General features: G+C 38.5%; 1 protein-coding gene across 1 annotated transcript in view; it reads left to right on the forward strand.

Moving 5' to 3' along the window:
• Positions 1-20,511, forward strand: part of LOC137255762 (phosphatidylinositol 4-kinase alpha-like) — a 77,539-nt gene that overhangs the window by 7,974 nt on the left and 49,054 nt on the right. Inside the window, exons 2-15 of the mRNA XM_067793285.1 lie at positions 1,768-1,884; positions 2,571-2,664; positions 3,156-3,241; positions 3,931-4,003; positions 4,684-5,162; positions 5,753-5,833; positions 6,825-6,921; positions 7,470-7,670; positions 8,657-8,757; positions 9,987-10,249; positions 11,370-11,465; positions 17,840-18,023; positions 19,112-19,212; positions 19,811-19,970. Of these exons, the coding sequence (XP_067649386.1) occupies positions 1,768-1,884; positions 2,571-2,664; positions 3,156-3,241; positions 3,931-4,003; positions 4,684-5,162; positions 5,753-5,833; positions 6,825-6,921; positions 7,470-7,670; positions 8,657-8,757; positions 9,987-10,249; positions 11,370-11,465; positions 17,840-18,023; positions 19,112-19,212; positions 19,811-19,970 (2,133 nt within the window). The remainder of the gene's footprint in view (positions 1-1,767; positions 1,885-2,570; positions 2,665-3,155; positions 3,242-3,930; positions 4,004-4,683; positions 5,163-5,752; positions 5,834-6,824; positions 6,922-7,469; positions 7,671-8,656; positions 8,758-9,986; positions 10,250-11,369; positions 11,466-17,839; positions 18,024-19,111; positions 19,213-19,810; positions 19,971-20,511) is intronic.

The raw sequence follows: 20,511 nt of genomic DNA on the forward strand, positions 1-20,511 counted from the left end.
ATCAACCCCCCTCTGCCTTAAGTAGGTTGGAATAAAACAAAAAGTTGGTGTGTCTTGACTTTCTTGTTTCGGGGGTAAAACACACCTCACATGACTGGTCATCATGGTGACATTCAACTAGGCACCTTAAACAAACGTCGTGAAGGTCCTTGGCCGGAATAGAGGATTTGCATGTTGAACAGGATTTAAACTGCAAAGCAACAAATAACCCCTAGTGTTGTGTAATGAAACAATAAATGAAACAAAACACGCATGGGCGCAAGCTAAATAACTAAAACTACGCACGTAGTTAAGGTAAAAGCTAAGTGCCACTACACCATAATTTACAACAAATTTATACAAATTGTAGTAAATATGGAAATAATATGGAAATAGTATGAATACAATACATAAAAAGTATAGCTAACTAAAGGTTACTTTTTAAAAAGACCGCCCTGAAAACTTAAAAGTTTTGGCGGGAAAAAAGGCTTGCCTTCCACCATTACGCTAGCCACGTGGCTACCAACAGGGACAGCAAAAAAGTCTAATAAAGAAACCATACATACAGTTTGAGTCTCTGTGTTACTCATCTTAGTACTTGTCTTTTGTCTTTGAGAAGCCAAAATCTCTGAACGCTGTAGCACGTCTTTACAGGCGGGCGACAGAAAAGGAAGTGTTTTGCTGGAGGCTATAGTCTGAAGGGTTACCTGCTCTTGGCTGTCACGGGGCCAGGGGCCCTGTAGGGGTGGTCTCACAAGACAAAAACAATGTTTTTTGTTTTGTATAAATTTTATTGAAAAAGTATAGTTACAACTGTCGCAAGAATTTAAAGAACATTTAAATGCTTATAAGTACCCCAAGGAGGATCTCTATGAAAAAGAATATGTATTGTTTTATACATACGACAGTAATAGACATGTGCAAAGTGCCAGAATATTAAGAATTCCTGTTTGTAAACACAGTTGAATTGGGAAATATTACAAGTATCTATTTAGATATGTATGTGCATTTGCATATGTATGTATAATGTATGTATGCGAGTAAATATATGCATATCATTGTACTATATACGTTTGTAGAGTGGGAATAAAAATGAAATGGAAATAATGTTTTTCTTTCCAATAGATAGGGAAAAAAAGCCCCCCCCAAACACTCACCCGTATGCGGGATGTGTACAGTCTAGTGCTTGTATTAGCATACAACCTGAGATATCATGCGTCACGATACTCAAAATTTAATTACGATTAGATTTTATCTCTAAGATATTGCGTACCGAAGCTGTAATATGATATGAATCCCAATAAAACGGTGACGATATGATATGTATCACAATAAAAAACCTTTTATTCTAATACCAACTTAACTAACTTCCCAACACTTTAAGATGAAAACAAAAGCAATGTTTAAATGAAAGAAACTTTAATTTGAAAAAAGTCACATTAGACATGTTTTTTAAGAACAAGCACAAAATAAATGCACCATAATACTGTTATAAGCAGAGAACAGATCAGAAACACCTTTAATATATGCATGTTGCTGGATATTGAAGCTGCAGTCACACAATAGAATGAAGTTTGTACTGCTTCTAAACACATTATATCTTGACAGATATCACAAGTTGACAATATTCAAAGTTAAACATTGATGTAACGTGGCCCATTTGAAGTATCTTATCAGGATACACGACAGTGTAAAACTTGGTCTCCATTCACTGTATCAGCGGTCCATGGATTGATGTGTATCGATGAACCGTCACACCATTAATATGGTCATGTTTCTGTGTTTCAGGTGAGTCGGCTGCTAAACCTGTGCCCTACATTATCGCGTGGAACACTGAAGCTGGACCAGCGAGGACAGGATGCAATCATTGCACTGGGTGTTTACTTTCTGGAATCTGGCCTGCAGGTCTGTACACACCTTTGTATTACTCAAGTGTCAATCACACAATGTTGAAATGCCATGCCAGAACATATTTCTTATATCCCGGTGTCAGGATTGTTTTACGATGTAAGACAAACTGCAATATTTATCTTCAATATCATTTAAAATTTTTCTAACCCTGAATGGTAAAGGATATGTTTACTTGTAACAACAAAAACATGGCAAGTGTTTCCTACAAAAATAGGATTGATGACATACTGGAGAATCTGTTGCCGCTGAGTTTTCCACAGTGAGCCATAAATTTCAATACAGACTGCAAGAGAATGTTGTTTCACATGGCTTCCCAGTTACATTTTGCCTGTCACGAGCAGAAGAATTATCTTACTGAATTTTTGCTTTCTATTTTTCATTATCAAGGCAATTGATTTTGCTTCTAAAGTGGTATTAATGATGTTGGGTAAATAATACTGATGCTTGTTTGCTTTTAATATACTTCAAATTCCGGATTTCCATAGTCAATAAATCTTCTTATGACAGTGACTGGGCATCTGCCCTAGTTATAAAACTGTTTGTGCATTCCGATTGTGCACATGCATCTCCAATATGGCACGAGCAATGCAATCATTGAAGTCACCAGAACATTCGATTGTGCTCGTTCTGGGATATATTTATGAACTGGGTTTTTTACCTTTCTACATTTTCTACTTCAGTACAAGGACAAGATACTTCCGTATCTCCTGAAGGTGCTGCAGGGGCTATCGAAGGCCCAATGGGTTGAGGGGCCTCGAGGTCTTAACAAGTACAGTAAGTGTTCTGGCTATGGGTCTATCCAAGGCCCTGTCGGTTGATGGACCTCAATGTCTTAACAAGTACAGAAAGTACTGACAGGATGAGAGTCCTTCTGTCATAATGTTTGATCAAAGGAGTGAGAGTCCTTCTGTTATAAATGTTTGATCAAGACATTTAGAGTCATTCTCTCATACTGTTTGATCCATAGGATGGGAGCCATTCTGTCATACTGTTTGAGTCGAGAAGATGAGTGTAATTCTGTCATACTGTTTGATCCGCTGGATGAGAGTCTTTCTGTCATATCAGCTTGATCAAGAGAAATCATTCTGTCATACTGTTTGATCAAGAGAAATCATTTTTTCATACTGTTTGATCAGGAGGATAATAGGTATTTTGTCATACCATTTGATCTAAGGGATGAGAGTCTTTCAGTTATAAACGTTTGCTCAAGTGGGTCTTCAGTTGAAACGTATGATTCAGTGAAAGCGATTCCTTCTTTCCTTTAGAGCTGCCAATGCCGGAGTGTTTCAGTTTCTGCCTAAACACCATCCTCAGTGATGTGGCCTTTCGTGATGCAGAACTGAAAGATCAGGTAATGTGATCTTCAGATGATCCAAGGTTTAATGATACCCAGGACCTGAAATGTTTCAGTTTCCAGGTCTTTGGTATGACAGTCGAACACTTTAACTGCACAACCCAGCCCCTTAAACTCTTGTACACCCATTCACAAGTCATACACTAGACTGTCGTGATTACACAATGCCATTTAGAAAGTGGTCAAATGTAACGTATGTTATATTTGTGATTACACCAAGAAAGTGCAATCCCAAACATAACATGTTACATTTGACCACTTTCTAAATGGCATTGTGTAATCATAGCTTTCGGTCGTTGGAGCCATGCCAATTAACACTTATCAGAGGGGTACACAAAGCCCGCAGTCTAGACTACCAGTTGTTCATATTTTATTTTTGTGGAAGTCGTGGTGGCTGAGCGGGTAAGGGAGCCTGACTCTAAGGGTGCCTGACTCTAAGGGTGAGGGTTCCATTCCAGATGGGACTCAACTGTAAAAAGGGTACTAGAATTTGTACTTTACCAAGAACGCGTAAAAACAATTAAAAAAAAAAGAATGTGTAATCCCAAATACAACATATGCTACACTAGACTGTCAATGTTATTATGAACAGTAATTTGCTACTGTTGAAGAGTGCTGCCATTTTTATTGCAATCTATCAGATAAGCACTGTTGCTAATGTCAAGCAAATTTTTTCTTTCTATCAGATTATCTCAACCCAGCTGGACGTGATGGAAGTTCTCACTACACTGTGTGAAGGAGCATATGAAATTCCTAAAGGTAAGGTGATAAGATGTTGTCAATCGGCCATGGTTGTTTGTCTTCAGGATGTCTGTTAGAAATACCCAACATCATCGGGTTGTCAGGCTCGCTGACTTTGTTTCCACATCATCACATTGGAACTGCATAGATCAGTAAACTGCTTTGAAGGCATGACCCAAACAAACATGGTGCCTCATCTTGTCTTCCTGCTTTAAACCCGTGAAGATTTTCAGCAAACCATGCATATCATGTAAAACTGTAAATTATCCTTGGAAACATGTTTGAATAAACGACTGCAATTCAACCTTTACTGTGATATTGAGGAAAGTTATTGACATTTATTTCTATAGTATTCATGTGTATTTGTTTGTTGTTTATCATGACAGTCAGCAGTATTTCCAGCTATGTAGCAGTGGTCTGCAAATGATGGAGACAATCCTGTCACCAACAGCATGAGCATCAATCTACACAATCGAGATCTGATGACATGTATCAACCAGGTCAGCGACCCTGACCAATCCCAATCCCAATTGTTGCCCATATCTTCAGGATTATTTATGGACTAAAGAAATAAGGATGAGGATCAAAAGAAAAAGGGAATATTTTATTGCACAGTGAAAATACATTCAACACAACATTTAATGTTTTAGGTATTGTAAATATAAATGTCAAATAATTCCCAGGCATTTCTTCCACAGAAACACTGGCTTCATCAATTGTTCCAATACTTATCGGTATGGCACGAGCTGTGGGACGGTCCAGTGATGAAGAACGTCCTCTAATCTCCTTTGTCCTTTCCATCAGCACTGGCAAGCCCTACCCAGTACAAGAGGAGAACAATCAGTCTGCCAAGCGAGCTTTCAGCACATTTAGACCGATCTTACCCAGAACACTTTCGTCACTTGTTATAAGTTCCGACAGCCCCAGCCCTAGCCCAACAAGTCCCTCCCCAACAAACTTGGACTATGTAGATAGTCACAGGGAGAGGTCTCCATCACCCTTGTCAGTCTCGATAAAGGATAACTTGAATGTAGACGACAGAGTTGATCCTGCTTCAACATACTTCAACAAAGTTGGCTCAAGTTTCACTCGGACGAAACCATGGGGATTTGAAATTATTCCAGAACAAGATCATTTACCATTTTCCAGTGCTCATCTCCAGACTCTTGTCAGTGTGGTGAGTGTCTTGTATCAACATCTTGTGTATATCCAGGTTTACTCTTATCTTTGGATCCATTTCAGGTTCTTGCAGTCTCAAATTACCTACCCTTGACTTCCATTTGCCAATTTGATCACAATCACTTTTTTTGCAATAAATTCAAAACTGGAAATTGACTGACATGTTGTGGAAAGTCCTAAAATCTCCTTCATGTAAAAGATGTCTCCAATTACTTTAAATTTCATGGTGGTTTTGGTTTCTAGGTAACATGAGTGATTTCCCTTACCATGTCCCTTTCCCTTGTGTTGACAATGATTGAACTGATGTTCATGAAAATCAAGGACAGACAATTTGTGTTTGAAACAGCTCCAAGTATGGATCCAAGGGAGAGTGTATGTATATGGCCATTTTTCTGAAAGACACTTAGTTGGAATTCTAGATACCTGGGCCTCCTTTCTCAAAGCATTCAGGTGTTTCTAAGTCACTCAGATAACCTAAGTGCTATGTTAAAGAGTGGGAGTTACAGTCCATTTGAGTCAGAAACAGACCGATGAATTGCAAATGGAGATAGATGGAAGCATGTTTAGATGAAGGTATTTTGTTGACAGGCAAAACGGTTGCTAGGCAAGGATGTGTTGAAGAACCTGGATACGATGGTGCATGATGTGCTCACAGATTCGTCTCATAAGGTGTGTGTTTCTTGATAATAATGTATATAACACAGCAAATACACACCATAAAACATGCTCAAAGGGTTATTTACAGACAGCTACTATACAGCTGGAACATGGCTGGGTGTGCCATTAAACTACAACCAAAGAAAACCAAACCATCCTGCATGACAGTTTTTAAGAATGTTCAGGCATTGAAATATGTGTTGTTTAATTGTGCTTACAAAGGCACTTTTAATGTTCCCAATGATAACAAGTATAGTTCTGGCCATTGTTGAATAGATTTGATTTTTATAAGACGAGTATATGGATGGCATTTTCTTATTTACTGTTAAACACACCGTTTCTGGGCTACTTCTTGCCCCTTCATCATATTATACCCCGATTTATAAGAAGCCAGTGGTGTACATGTACCCCAGAAAGATTGTATTGTTTAACAAAGATGAGGTTGCAATTCATAGATATGTCTTGTATATGTTCACCAACTTCTAAATGCCTATCATGAATATTAGATTTCATTTCTCATTACTGTCATTTTAAATTGGAAAGTTTTACCTTCATTTTGATTGAGATTCAAAATACTAACGAATAAATGTGAGTCCTCAGGTTTATCATAATAGTCATGTATCCATGTGTGTTTAAGGATATTCATTTCCTTGTGGTACAGCAGTTTAGCTGAAAGTATTTTATCGTGAGGTTTATGAAATTAGCAATGTCAAACTATAATTTATTTCAAGGATTCCAGGAAGTTTATGTTCATAACACATTACTCATCATTTAAAGATGCAAGTTGCATCATTTTAGGTTTTGTTTTTTGTGCAAGTTACAAATAGGAAGTAAGAACTACATGTTTTACTTAATTTTTATGTGCATTAACAACCATAGCAGGAAAATTTGTTAAATGGTGCTAACCAATTATTTTCAGTCATTGAAGGGTTTCAATGAACCAGTCATTAGTTCTGAGCTTTAACAAATTCTCAATGCCAGAAATTATACTGGATTATTTCAGTGTATCAACTTGTCTCGGTTCCCCTACAAGTCTTACAGTGAGACGATCACTGTTGTCATCGTCACTCTGCTTCGAGATGTGCTGGAACAGGAAAAAGGTAGGTTGTTTTTCTGAAGACTCAGCTCATTTTGCAGTATCATTGTTAGATGATGATGATGATGATGATGATGATGATGATGATGAGTAATGACCTGCAGGACTGTGAGCTTGGTTTGGGTAGAACTGATGGCTAGTTACCAGTGATGATGACACTTCACATGTGTGAACATGTTGCAATTTATGGAATTTGAATTTAGAAACAACATCCTTAACATCTCTGTGTGGTAACACACACACTGATAGTTGTAAGTATTCACTCATTCACACTGATTCTGAGGCAAGGATACTTTTGAATTGGTCTTCAGCATTGTTCATTGTGCTTGTTGTAGAAGACCACTATCAGGATAAGGTGGTCAGGCTCGGTAACTTAGTTCACAACAATATAATATCTCAATAGGGTAGCTGCTCTTGATGCTGGTCACTGGATTTTATGGTCCAGACTCATATACAGACCACTGCCATATAGCGGGGATATTGCTGAGTGCACAGTTAAACCACAAACAAACAAAACCAAGATGCTGTAACATGATGTTAATGTACATGCAGATCTGCCGCTGTCCTTCATGAAAGAGATCGAGGACTTTGTGAAGATGTTGTATCAGTCGGGTCAGCACGACCTGGAGAAAAAGCATGTCCATGCTCACAAGGAACTGGACAAGGTGTGGGATTTCAACCCCTACCAGCTGACCGTCTACAGCAATGCTGCTTGCGTTGACCTGCTGTTCTGGGCCATCAGAGGGGAGTCAGGTAAAGTAATAAACAGAGAGAGCTTGGTTCTTCTGGCCTTAGGGGCAGGGGTGGTTGGAATCACATGAGCAATGAACAAACAGTGTGAGTTTCTCCTGGACCATTTAGTGGGTGTCAGGTACATCAATAGTAAAACAAACAGTGTGAGTTTCTTCTGGACCATTTAATGGGAGTCATGTACATCACTAGTAAAACAAACAGTGTGAGTTCCTTCTGGATCATTTAATAGGAGTCAGGTACATCAATAGTAAAACAAACAAAAAAAGAAATTTCCAAACAGCTGTGTATCCTGCCGCTGAAGAGGTGAGTAGGTAACCATGGTTATGCTTCTGGAGCACATTTTTCAGAAAGGTTGGCCTCTTGGGCAGTCTGCTTACATCATAGCTATCACTTATCTTAGACTCAAAACTTGAGAAAACAAGGTACAGTATTTACCACCAGGATGCCATTTAGGGCTTGGTTACTGGCAATAATGCGACCTAGTTATAAGTGTAACTTACACAAGGTGCAAGTCAGTTTTTGAGAAATAAATCTAGCATGTTTATAAACATAAATATGTCAGATCTATTTTTTCTAAACTTTGAATAGCTGTGGCATTGAGGCATGTTGCTATTTATAGAGACTTCTTGGCAATGACAGCTCATCTTAACAAGGATCAGCTGTGTCTCTGTGTTGCTGTGATTTCATGGGTACTGGATCACAGACATGTTTATGAGCCCTAGAACCTGACGTTTCGACACACGTGTTGCAGCTGGAATTTGGTTGGTGCGGCTGAGTTCTTTTCTTAGGGTGCAACTCGTGCAAGTAGCTTAACATCTCTAAAATCGAGCCCTGACCCCAATACCCAGCCTAAAATGCAAAATATAACAAGTTATTCATGACTTTGTCCTTATTGTTATCCCAAGTTCTTCTTGTCACTCCGAAAACAGACCTTAGACAACCATTACAACTTGGTGGTAGATGACAGGATGTGAATATATTTGCAGAGGCAGAGAACCTGTGCATGAAGCTGAGCGAGAAGATCAGTATGAACACAGAGAGGAAGCTGTTACTGTCTCACACACCCCTCATACTGGTAGCACTCGAGGTCAGTCCTAGTTCCAGATTGTGACACCACAGTAACTGTCGAAAAATTATCGATGTCAGCTTCTTTATTTTGAGGAACATGACGTTTCAGAGTATATACTTTCTCCTTCATCAAGTGAAATCAAAAATTGGAAACAAAGTCATATGTATAAGTATGTGTGAAATGGCAACAGTGTAAGGAAATCAACAAGGGAAACCAGTAATTAATTGTTGCTAGTTGGTCACTCGGCAGTATTCAAGCTATATGGTGGAGGTGTGTAAATAATTGAATCTAGACCAGATAATCCAGTGATCAACAGCAGCATCGATCTGTACAATTGGGAACCAAAGACATGTGTCAGCGAAGTCAGTGAGCCTGACCACCCATTCCCATTAGCCACCTCTTGCAGGGCACAATGAATGGCAATGAAAAAATAATTGCCAGGGATTAAGCAAGGCAAAATGATGAGGTAACGATGATAACACTTAACAAAGGAAGGCACTGGTTAATTGTGCTGAAGGTGATGGCATCCCTGATCAAGGAGTATGAATATCCTAATAAATCTTGTGTTCCTCAAAATGAAGAATTTTTACATTGATAAATTCTGGCCTTTAAAAATGTGTATCACTTCTAAAAGTCATTCAAAGGCTTTATAGTCTTTTGAGTAGAGTGCTTACTCAAGCACATTGCACAAGGAACTTATGTACATTATATATTGTAATGTATTTGACATGTTCGAATGATGTTCTTTCTCTTCTTACTAGTTCTACAATATTTTGACAAATTTGAATTTTTTATTCTTGCTTTTATGTAAAAAGTGTGTCCACTGGCTAAACATTATTGTACCACTACAGGATTATGTTTCAATTTGTAAAACAAAAAATGTTCTTAATCTATCATTGATCATACAAGGAAGTTTGAATTTCCATATTACCAAGATGTAATAGCAGTGTTATAAAAGTTTTTGACCACTACTCTCTAATTAGTATGGATGGATGATAATATCTTTGTGTGCCTAAAATTTTGTCACAGCAGAAGTAAAGCCCCTGTTTTGCTCTCCTTCATCCTGTGCTGACAGTGGAGTGCTTGGGACGCATAGTTTAAAGCATTCGTTTGTCATGCTGAGTACTTGAGCTTGATTCCTCACGAGCGTACAGTGTGTGAAGCCTCTTTCTGTTTTCACCCACCCTGATATTGCTTGAACATTACAAAAAGCAGTGTAAAACTAAACACACTTTCTCACTGTGCAGGCTATAGGCAAACTGGCGGTGAAGTTCCCCAACCTTGCCAGCACAATGGTCTCCACCTTGCGAGACTTCCTCGTCAGTCCCTCGCCTATCCTCAGTAAGCTGAACAAGTATGCCTCATCAGAGAGTGGGTCCGGCAGCATCAAGATCACAGTGACAGATGAAAGTAAGCCCTCTCTGACCACACCTAAGAAGAAACCTGAGAAAAACAAACTGCTAGCCACGCTGGAGAACCTGCGTGACAATGCTATTCACAACATCTGCAGGTGAGATGTGTAGATCATACATGTATTATTCTTCAAGTGTAACTCTTAGAGGAACAGATAACTTACTGGATTTGATGGTCACAGGTTTGGGTATTTTATGACAGTGTTCTCAGCAGATTTGAATGCTACTCGTAATGTCAATCACTGGATTGTCTGGTCCAGAATCAATTATTTACTGCCTTCGTGTAGCTGGCATATTGCTGAGTGTGGCTTACAACAACAAACAGCCAACAGATTCTGATTTGTAGCGGTGTCTATTCGAAGTGCATCATTTAATATGTACCACTGTGGTTCAAGATAAATAAGTTGCATATATTTCATCTTGAACAAAAGCAATTTTAAGCTTACAAATGTCACACCCATACTTTTACATAGACTTACAACAGCTGTAACACAAGCATCTCTTTGGAGTGAGTGAGTGTAATTTTGCGCCACACTAAACAATGTTCAAGTTACATGGCGGTCTGTAAATAATTGAGTCTGGACCAGACAGTCCAGTGATCAACAGCATGAGCAACGATCTGCATAATTGGTTGCCGATGACATATGTCAACCAAGTAAGAGAGCCTGACCACTCGATCCCGTTAGTCGACGATTCCAACAAGCAGAGTCGCCTTTTGTGGCAAGCATCAGTTGCTGATGACCTATTCTACCTCGCATCTTCATGGGCCCATCACTTTGCATTTATGCTGTGTTAATATGCTCAATGTAATGTGTTAATTATGGTTTGAAGTAAACCAGAACATGACAGACCTGCTTCTCTGGGACAAATAACAATGAGAAAGGACTAGTGACATTTCCCTAGTAGACCACCACTTTTCAGCTCTGTAGCAGGTAATTAGAGTGAACTTTTGAAAATGAAAACGAATTTCCTAGCCTAATATAGATAACAAGTTCTTTTAACAATGATAGAAGGGTCCGTCCCAAAACATCACACTAACGGAATAAAAAGAGGTTATTATCCATAAGTTTATCATATTAATGTTTCCCAACTTTGAAGTCTGTTATTGCATCTGACTTGTGACAATTTCCTCCAACATTAAACTGACACTTACTTATGGAACTTTTTTTTATTTTGATTAGAACTCACTAACCCCTCCTTACAATGTTCTGTCCACAGGGCCCTCAAGGCCGGCCTTCAAGAGGACCCTGACTGTGTGCAGGCCTTTCTCGCCTCTCTTTCCAACAGGCTATACCGTGCTGAGATGAGTGACAGGTAGGTCTTCTTTAGATGTCAGTATCATTTATTGAAAGTTGGATATTTTCACATAGATTCTCTTTAAGGAATCAGGGATTTATCAAGGTTTTTTCAGATCTAACCCCTGTATTTGTAGCAGATGTCTTAACTGTTCCCAGTTTGTTGTTGAAATTGTTCAAAATCCTTTTATTTTACCAAGAACAAATGTTTTTTGCTTTTTCTGTAATTTGATAACAGTAAAAATAAAATGGTTTTATGCTACGTTTTACATTCTTGAATGAAGTTTTTCATAATATTGTTTGCCTAGGGTACAAAGGTTCAAATGCTAGATAAATCCCTGAGAATGGTATTTGCTAGAGGTATATTTTGTCATTAAAAAGGTGTTTGCATAAATCATTTGATCTTGTTTTTACAAGTTGATAGAAGTATGATGAATTAATGATTTGATAAAGAAATACAGTAATTTGATTAATGTAATGCATCTGTTTGGCTATATCCACTTATGGCCTGAGTAGCGCTAGAGTGACAATGTACAATCTTAGCGTTACGATTGCCGTAACTCCCACTGTTGTTTGAGTTACGTTGACCTTGGCACTAAGATCATCTTGTACAGTGGCATCCAGGCTGCTGAGTATGTCTTGCATGAAGATGTTGATAGTTTCTTAGTTGCATTGTATGCATCATGAGTGCATGGAGTGTCTATTGTGTGGATAGTGTTCCTTGCTACCATAGATCCCATATGATAGATCTCTGTGTGTGTCCTGCTAGACCCAACCTCATTTATTTAATGTTTAGCATATTTTACTGAAAATTGAGTTTTCAAATGATCCTGAAGAGGAGGCACAGTTGGTTTTAGAAATACATTGCCACGTGAATAGGAAAGAATTCTGTCTGAAATAATGGGATTGGACAGAATTGGATCCTGTTAGCGTCAGGGTCTGCATTCATTCCTCTTTGGGGATTCTGAAATGTATGCCAGGATTGCTCATACAGCTGGGATGTTGCTGAGATTGCCTCAGTATTGCTGTTATTGCTGGGATGTTGCTGATTTAATTTGGATGTTCCTGATATGGTTGGTATTTGACAACTTTGTCAGCTTCAGTCAAAGTCAGTGTGAAATATACAATCAGACACTGGGTCTGGTGGATTGAAGACTTCCACTGGACTGTCGGTGAACGTGCTGAATTTGTTGGAGAGTCAGACATTATTGGTGAACACTGATATAACTGGGACATTTCTGTTATCTCTTGGATATTCCTGAGGAATTGCTAATATAGATGAGAATTGATTTGACATTGCTGACATGGCGTGGATATTCCTGAAATATTGCTCATGTGGCTTAGATGAAATATTGCTGAAAGACTGAGATATTACTGTGGTACTGTTGAATTATTGCTCATGTGGCTTAGATATTACTGTGGTACTGTTGAAATATTGCTGAAAGACGGAGATATTGCTGTGGTACTGTTGAAATATTGCCCATGTGGCTGAGATATTGCTGTGGTACTGTTGAAATATTGCTCATGTGGCTGAGATATTGCTGATACGATTTGGATATTTCTGATGTTGCTTGGATATTGCTTACATGGATAAGCTTTTGGTGATGTGAGGCTACACATGGTTACCACAAATGGTATAAGAAATACTGATACAGTGTGTTTGCAACACCACTGTAATGCTGCAGTTCCCCACGTATCAAAGCATGGCATGATGCATGATGAAGCAAAAGGTCATTAGTTCAGTACTGAACCACTTGCTGAAAAAGGGTACTTGTTGATACCCTGCCTGGTGCTTAGCATTAAGAGGGTGGAACAACACCTTGAGTCAGTAACCTTTGCGTGGTATGTCCATGTGTAACTGCCACATGATCTCAGGGGCTTACACTGTACAAACAGCATGACTTGTACACAGTCATTCTTTCTACCTTAAGCTGCTGCAATTTGACCAATTGCTTCCCTTTGATGCTGGTGCCATGGGTAGCCATGTGGTTAATGCATTGGCTGGTCACATCAAAGACCTGGGTTCGATCCCCAACATGGATGCAATGTGTGAAGGCCATTTCTGGTGTCCCCCAGCAGTGATATTGCTGGAATATTGCTAAAAGCAGTGTGAAACCATACATACTTACTCACTACCTTAGCTGCTACAGGATCCTCTGATACCAGGCTCATCTGATACCAGGCTCTTATTCTCTCAGTTTATGAATCATTAATTCACTTATTTAGGACAAACAATGACAATCACTGTCATTTGCAAGTGTCGTATTTACTCAAGATTTAGACGCATGACAATTAAATCCAAGTGTCACATGTCCCAAACCATGCTTACATACTTTGTTCTGTCTAAAACTTGACTATTTTATGTTTCGAGGTGCATGCATGGCATGAGGTGTAGACCGCCTGTTTCTGTTGTTTATCCTTCACTGCTATGTTTGTGCCCTATCAGAGCTGTGAGCAAGTCTGCAGAGGCCCGCTGGCAGCAACTCAAAATGGTGCTGAAATTTGTGCGCCCCAGTTCATCTGAAATCAGCCCCAAGGATGTAGACAGGCAATCTCCTGTTACCTGACCTACTTATTACAGAGATCATGGCAAATTTGTCTTCATATTCACATTTACACTGCATTTCAAGACTTTGTTATACTAAAAATTATTCCAGTCTTATAGACCTACAAACTGCAAAATGCATAATCATGTTTTCAAGCTTCAGACAAGAAACATTGTGTCCTTTTCAAGTTACACAAAATACGACTTGAACAAGTCCAATGACAAAATTTGATTTTATGATGCATATATTTAGAACCATTCACTCTTAGTTTTGTGTCCATTTTTCTGAAATTATTCAAATTTGAGTATTTGTTTTAGTTCTTCAAACTTCTTTTGGATAAGAAAATAATAATGTATTTCAGTGCTACTTCATTATACATAAATGTGACAAAGAATCAAGATTTGTGTATACATTTTCAAGTTTCATATATAGATAAACACAGAAATTGAATAAGAATACACTGAAGATTTTGCGAAATTATTTTCTGATTGATCTGCTAACAGCACTTCTCACCTGAAAACAGTATTCATGTGAGCTCATGCTATGGTATATGTCGTCCATGGTCTGCCTGAAATTTTAGTAAGTTTTTTTCATTTCCACATGTTGTGCCAGAACAACAATGTTGTTTTTCACATTAGAAAGATTGAATGGCTACCGCACTGTCCCTTGTATAAATGAAGAAAACATTCTAAGACTACCCGTTCATTTTAGTAATCCAGATTCTGGTTTCCCAGCAAAATTTGGAAAAAATGATCATATTATGATAATGTTGATGTCATAACCATCAAAGATACTGACTAGCCAACTTTCTTCAAACCCCCAAATCAGAGTTTCAAAATTCTTATTTGTTCAAGGCCACTTTGTTCAAGTGCTCCATTCATATTCATTTACTCTTATCCCAAAAAGTTTGGAGGGGTTGGGGTAAATCAGCAGTTACCACATTCACTCGTGACACCAAAGACCAGGTTCAGCTCCTTATATGGGTACAATTTGTGAAGCCCATTTCCGGTGTCTCCCACCATGATATTGCAGGAGTATCCCTAAAAGGAGTGTAAAACAATACTCACTCGCTCACTCATTTATACAGCTACAGGGCTACAGAGTGCCAGGGTTCTATTTGTTTTTTATTTTGGAGCCTTGATGGCAGCATCTGTTGGTTCCTTACTGAATAAACTGGCAACATTTCTAGTAATAAATATGATAATATTAGTTTAATCTTGTCCCACAGAGTGTCGCGAAGTGATCGCATTTGCATGTAACTATATAGACCAAAGTTGTTGAAGAGTTCAAATGTTTATGTGAAGCATGTACAAATTTGGCATGATCTTTATTTTTCTGACACTCCAATTAACATTTTGTGTGACATTGCAGCATCTTGGCACGTGTTGACCTATAACCTTGTCTTGTCTTTTCGTGTGTTTGCCAATCTCAATGAGATCTGATCTTAGTACTTGCTACAGCTAAAAATATGAGGACATCCCTCTGCTAGTCACAATGACATTTACTTTGACCAAGCAGAAGGTTGCTCACAAGATATGGAAGGTGACACTTGTAATGTGCTTTTTAACAATGGACCTATGAAACTTAAATACCAGGTATTCCAAACAACTGTTCAACTGATTCTGTCAAATTCATAGTCTATCACTCACTTCAGTGAGATATTTAATACCTTCTCAGCCAACTATTAACAAATTTTCTTTTGTTCTGTTTTGAAATGAAGGATCAATATTTTTAAAGAACATTTTGAAAGTCATAGAAAGAGGTTTTTTGGCAAATGATGACTTATCTTTTCATTGGTCACTCGAAGCTTAGACTGAAATTACCCTTAAACAGAGGCCTCATATCTTTGGCATAGTGGTATCAAGCTCTAAGGTCTGACTTCAATGAGATCTTGTTCTGCTTGTCTGTTGTGTGTTGGTCGTGTGGTTGTCTGCAGACTAACTGACATTGTCAGACTAAGTGTCAATTCTGCTCCCAATTGAGTCCGCAGTGCTAATGCTCCATGGAGATGCTTTCTGTAGATACATTCTAATACCCTGTGCAAGTGCTTATGTCTGTATATTTTATAGTCACACAGATTCTGTATGTAGACCGAACAAGGACACTTATGGAGCGTGATTATTTGGGGAGATGTATTTACTTAGTGAAAACTGATCACAAATTTTTATGAAACTATCCCTAAAATATTCCTAGTCCTTAACAGTACATGTATTTAAAGGTATATGTATATAGATGTTTGAGTCTCATGCCTAAGTTTATAACTGGCATAATCATATTTGATAGAAATTAGATTCTTTTAAAAAAAATTTATGAATTATATGTTGTTATTTATATCATGTTTGTTTTGCATGTTTCATGACATATTCTTTGTAATACATGTATGTTTGTAAGTTTGTTTGGAGTGTTAGGTGTCTTGGGAAATCTGTTGGGATGGCATATTATCATAACATTTTCTGTATATATTTTGTATTTTTTACCAATGCAATAACTACTTAATGAAGGATTCAAGATTATAGGGTTCCCCAGGTACCCTTACTGATTGTATTAGTCCATGACATCCTGTGTAAACTCTGGTGATAAGGGTCTCATTCTCATAGAATGGGTTTGAATTCCAGACAAGACTCAACTGAGAAAGTGTGACCACACTTCTCAAGGGGTACAATAAGTACATTTTGTAGACTACATCGATTTCCTTGGAAGCCATGGTGGCTATGGAGGTTAGATTGCTGACTTTAGTGTTGACAATATACTTACTCACTCTCAGAGTGTGGGTTCAAATCTGGATGGGATTCAACAACCAAAAATCCAATAATCTGTACTTTACTCAGAAAGTGTAATCCCAAATGTAACATGGGCTGTTGTAACAGGCATCAATGTGGATTGGATGGCCAGGCTAGCTGGATATTTGTCCTCTAAACCAGAACTTCCTCTGTATTATCAGTCACTTGTACGGTTCAGACTATTATCTAATGGTTGTCATCAAACATTTTCAGAATGTGACTATAAGCAATACACAATTACTAAACAATAATTCAAGTTTAGAAACAATCCACATTAGCCCATGTTTTTTCTTCTTTTTTTTCTTTTTTTAAAAGCCAGCAGTAGTTTGCTTTTGGTTGGACAATGAAATGTCCCATAATGCCATTGTGGCTGTTGCTTTCAACCTCACTACTCCAACTCACTCTGTGTGAGAGTGGTGCTTTAAAGTGTGGTTGATATATTTTGAGCAAAGGCTCACACATCAAATAAAAAATGTCTGTAGTTTGGTTTCCTCTTGTTAACAAATTATATGCTCTTCTCATGCTTTTGTCTAGTTTTAGATTCAGTAGAAATCAACTTTCTAATTCACTGCATTCATTGGCTTGGTAACCATAGAAACACTTTTTCTAAACAGCAAAGAATATTGTGTCCACATTTAAGAGTGTAATGCATATTGTGGTTAAATAGTCTTTAACATGGTGTAACTGATCTATGTAGTATCTGTTTTAATGTTTTTAATAATTATCTAGTTTATTTTAGATGCACAATTTTACCAAATAGGGTAAATTAAATAACGGGATTTGATTTTTTGGTTTCTAGCATGTGCGTGTACAAATAACGAACAGGTTCGCATGGTTTTGAAAGTTTTATTGAGAATAAGCATTTTGATTCAATTTCTTTTAAGACTTTTTAGAATTAATTCAATCAATTTGGAGATATATAATTTAATTATTTTCCTGCTTGGTTTATTAAAACAGGTTTTCCCATAACAGATACTGAAAGTTTGATCATACAGTGCTTGACAAATTAGAGTCCTGCATACACTGATCACTTGAACACTTGAATTCTGTTTGCATGTGTGGTATAGGGAATCAACACTGATCTCCACCAACACCATTTTGACACTGGGCCACCTGGCTGTGGGCTTGAAGGACATTCCCAAGACTGTGGAGTCTATCCTCCAGATCTTCTTGCAGCGCTTCTGTTCCCCTCCATCCCCATTGGATGTGCTCATCGTGGATCAGCTGGGCTGTATGATCATGACAGGATGTGTATGTACCTCATGCTGCTTCTAGACAGGGCACACAGCTAGTGGGATACTGGGTTAGAATAGGTCCTCAGCATGGGTTACCATAACAGGCAGCCTAATGGATGTGGTGGTCAGACTTGCTTGATGATACATAATGTTCTGGGAAATCTAGGACCTCAGCCTATGCTGGTCATGAGAAGTGTCAGAATGGATCTGGGCCTCGTTTCACAAAGTTCTTGTAAGCCTAAAGCCTTGTAACTTTTCTCATAGCATTTGTATCCCATATACTGTAACACAGACTTATGACAATCTAAGTGATAGCTGTGAAACGTAGCCCAGGTGGCAAGGCTCTCTTAATTGGGTGATGCATGTAATCCTATGGGGATTTGCAGTCCTCAGCTATCTGTACTGGTTTTAAGAGACAGCTTAATTGATTATCGGTCCGGTTCACTGAATTGGTTGATGGCATGTCTTTATATACACTGTCAGTATAGATCTTATTTTACAATATAAGTCACTCTTTCCTTTTCACTGCTACATATTCTTTTCAGGCTAGTCATATAGCTGGAAAATTGCAGAGAACAGCATTTAACAACAAACAAATTGAAACCTTAAATACCATATTATGTCAAAAAACCAGCTGTGTTGAGAGTTTATGCATAACACACAGCAATGTGTTTTGATTATTTTCCCAACTATAAAGAGGTTACTATGAACATATAACACAAGAAATACCATGCAGTTATCATCTTTCCAAGTCATCTGTCAACTGTCATCCATTTCAGATTTCCATTGAAATCATGAACAGATCTTCTGCCTTGTCTATTCATATTACTTCAAAAGTTGAAACTACTTGAAGGAAAAAATGTAACTGTCAGTGCTTTTGACATGTAACATACTACATGTAAGCATTGTAACAGTATTTAAAAACAAACACTAACAGAGCTTTCAGTTTTAATAGTCTCATTTAGCCATTGTACAATTTCATACCTCTTTCTTTAGCAAAAAGAGGGAAGTACTTTTTGTGTTACTGTTTGTTTCCTGTGGATGCTGTGAATGAATTCAGAAAGCATAATGATGAGTGACATCTACCTCCAATGAATGTTTCAGTCCGGGATTTACCAGGAGGTACTGAGTCTGTTCAGCCAGATCAGCGTGGAGAGTAGCTCCCCCTACAGCAGGGACAAGGATGAGAAGTTGAGGGGCTACCGGTGAGAGGCAACTTCATTCAAGGGGAAATGTTATCTTATTTAAACTTTCCTGACAAATAACATTTACATCTCAAATTCTGAACCATTTTTTGGTGGTGGGGTATCCTTGTGGGTAGAGCCTTGTCTCGTCATGCCAAAGACCCTGGTCCAACTGCCCACATGGGTGAAGAACATTCTGGTGTCTCCTGCCGTGATATTGCTGGATTATTGCTAAAAGAGACGTAGAGTCATACTCACTCACTCGCTCACACACCCTGAACCTTTTTACTGTACTTCCATGTACGTGAACAGAATGTTACAGAAAATGTAAATACAGTACGCATTTCTACATCATTCAAACAAGACTAGCTACAAACTCTGGAGACAAGTGCAATATGGTTTCCACCAGTAATTCTTTTGGATATCAACATATAGTGGATGTGCTGTAAGATAAGCGATATATGGTTCACCCACTTGATGCAGCGTTGCGTTATATGTATATTTAGGTTTATGTGTTGTAAGACAATAGAGTTATGATTCAGTCAGTGTTAAACATACCACATGCCCATCAAGTCATGATATCATTTAATCATCAGTGTTATATCATCTGTGACTTCAGACAGGTGTCTCAGTCTGTGATCAATGCCTTTGCCAACATCGCAGCCAACATCCAGGGTGAGAGTGAGCAGCTAGATTTGCTGGGCCGACTGCTGGAGCTGTTTGTACAGATGGGGCTGGAGGGCAAGCGAGCAAGCGAGAAGATCTCCGAGACCATGAAGGTAAGGACTCTAGGTCTGTCAACTGTTGATTGAGGTGTGGCTGGAGGGCAAGCAAGATCTCCAAGACTTTGAAGGTATGGAGTCAAGGTCTGGGTACTGTTTATACACCAATGGGTGTGGAGGGCATGCGAGCCAGCGAGAAGATCTCTGAGACAATGAATGTAAGGACTCAAGGTCTGGGAACTGTTTATAGAGATGGGTGTGGAGGGCATGCAGGCCTGTTAGAAGATCTCTGAGACTATGAATATATGGACTCCAGGTCTGAGAGCTGTTTGTAAAGATGGGTCTGTAGGGCAAGGGAGAAGCTCTCCAAAGCAATGAAGGTAAGGCCTTGGACATGTTTGTACAAACAGGGCTGGAGGACGAGCTCGCCAACGAAAAGATCTCTGGAACTATGAAGGGAAGGCCTTCAGGCTTGTGATGTTATTTAACATATGTTATATTTGGAATTACACTTTCTTAGTAAAGTACAAATTGTAGTACTCTTTTGAGTTGGGTCCCATCCGGGATTGGAACCCACAACCTCAGAGTCAGGCACCTA

This window comes from Haliotis asinina, chromosome 1, assembly GCF_037392515.1.
Source record: "Haliotis asinina isolate JCU_RB_2024 chromosome 1, JCU_Hal_asi_v2, whole genome shotgun sequence".
NCBI classification, from domain to species: domain Eukaryota; kingdom Metazoa; phylum Mollusca; class Gastropoda; order Lepetellida; family Haliotidae; genus Haliotis; species Haliotis asinina.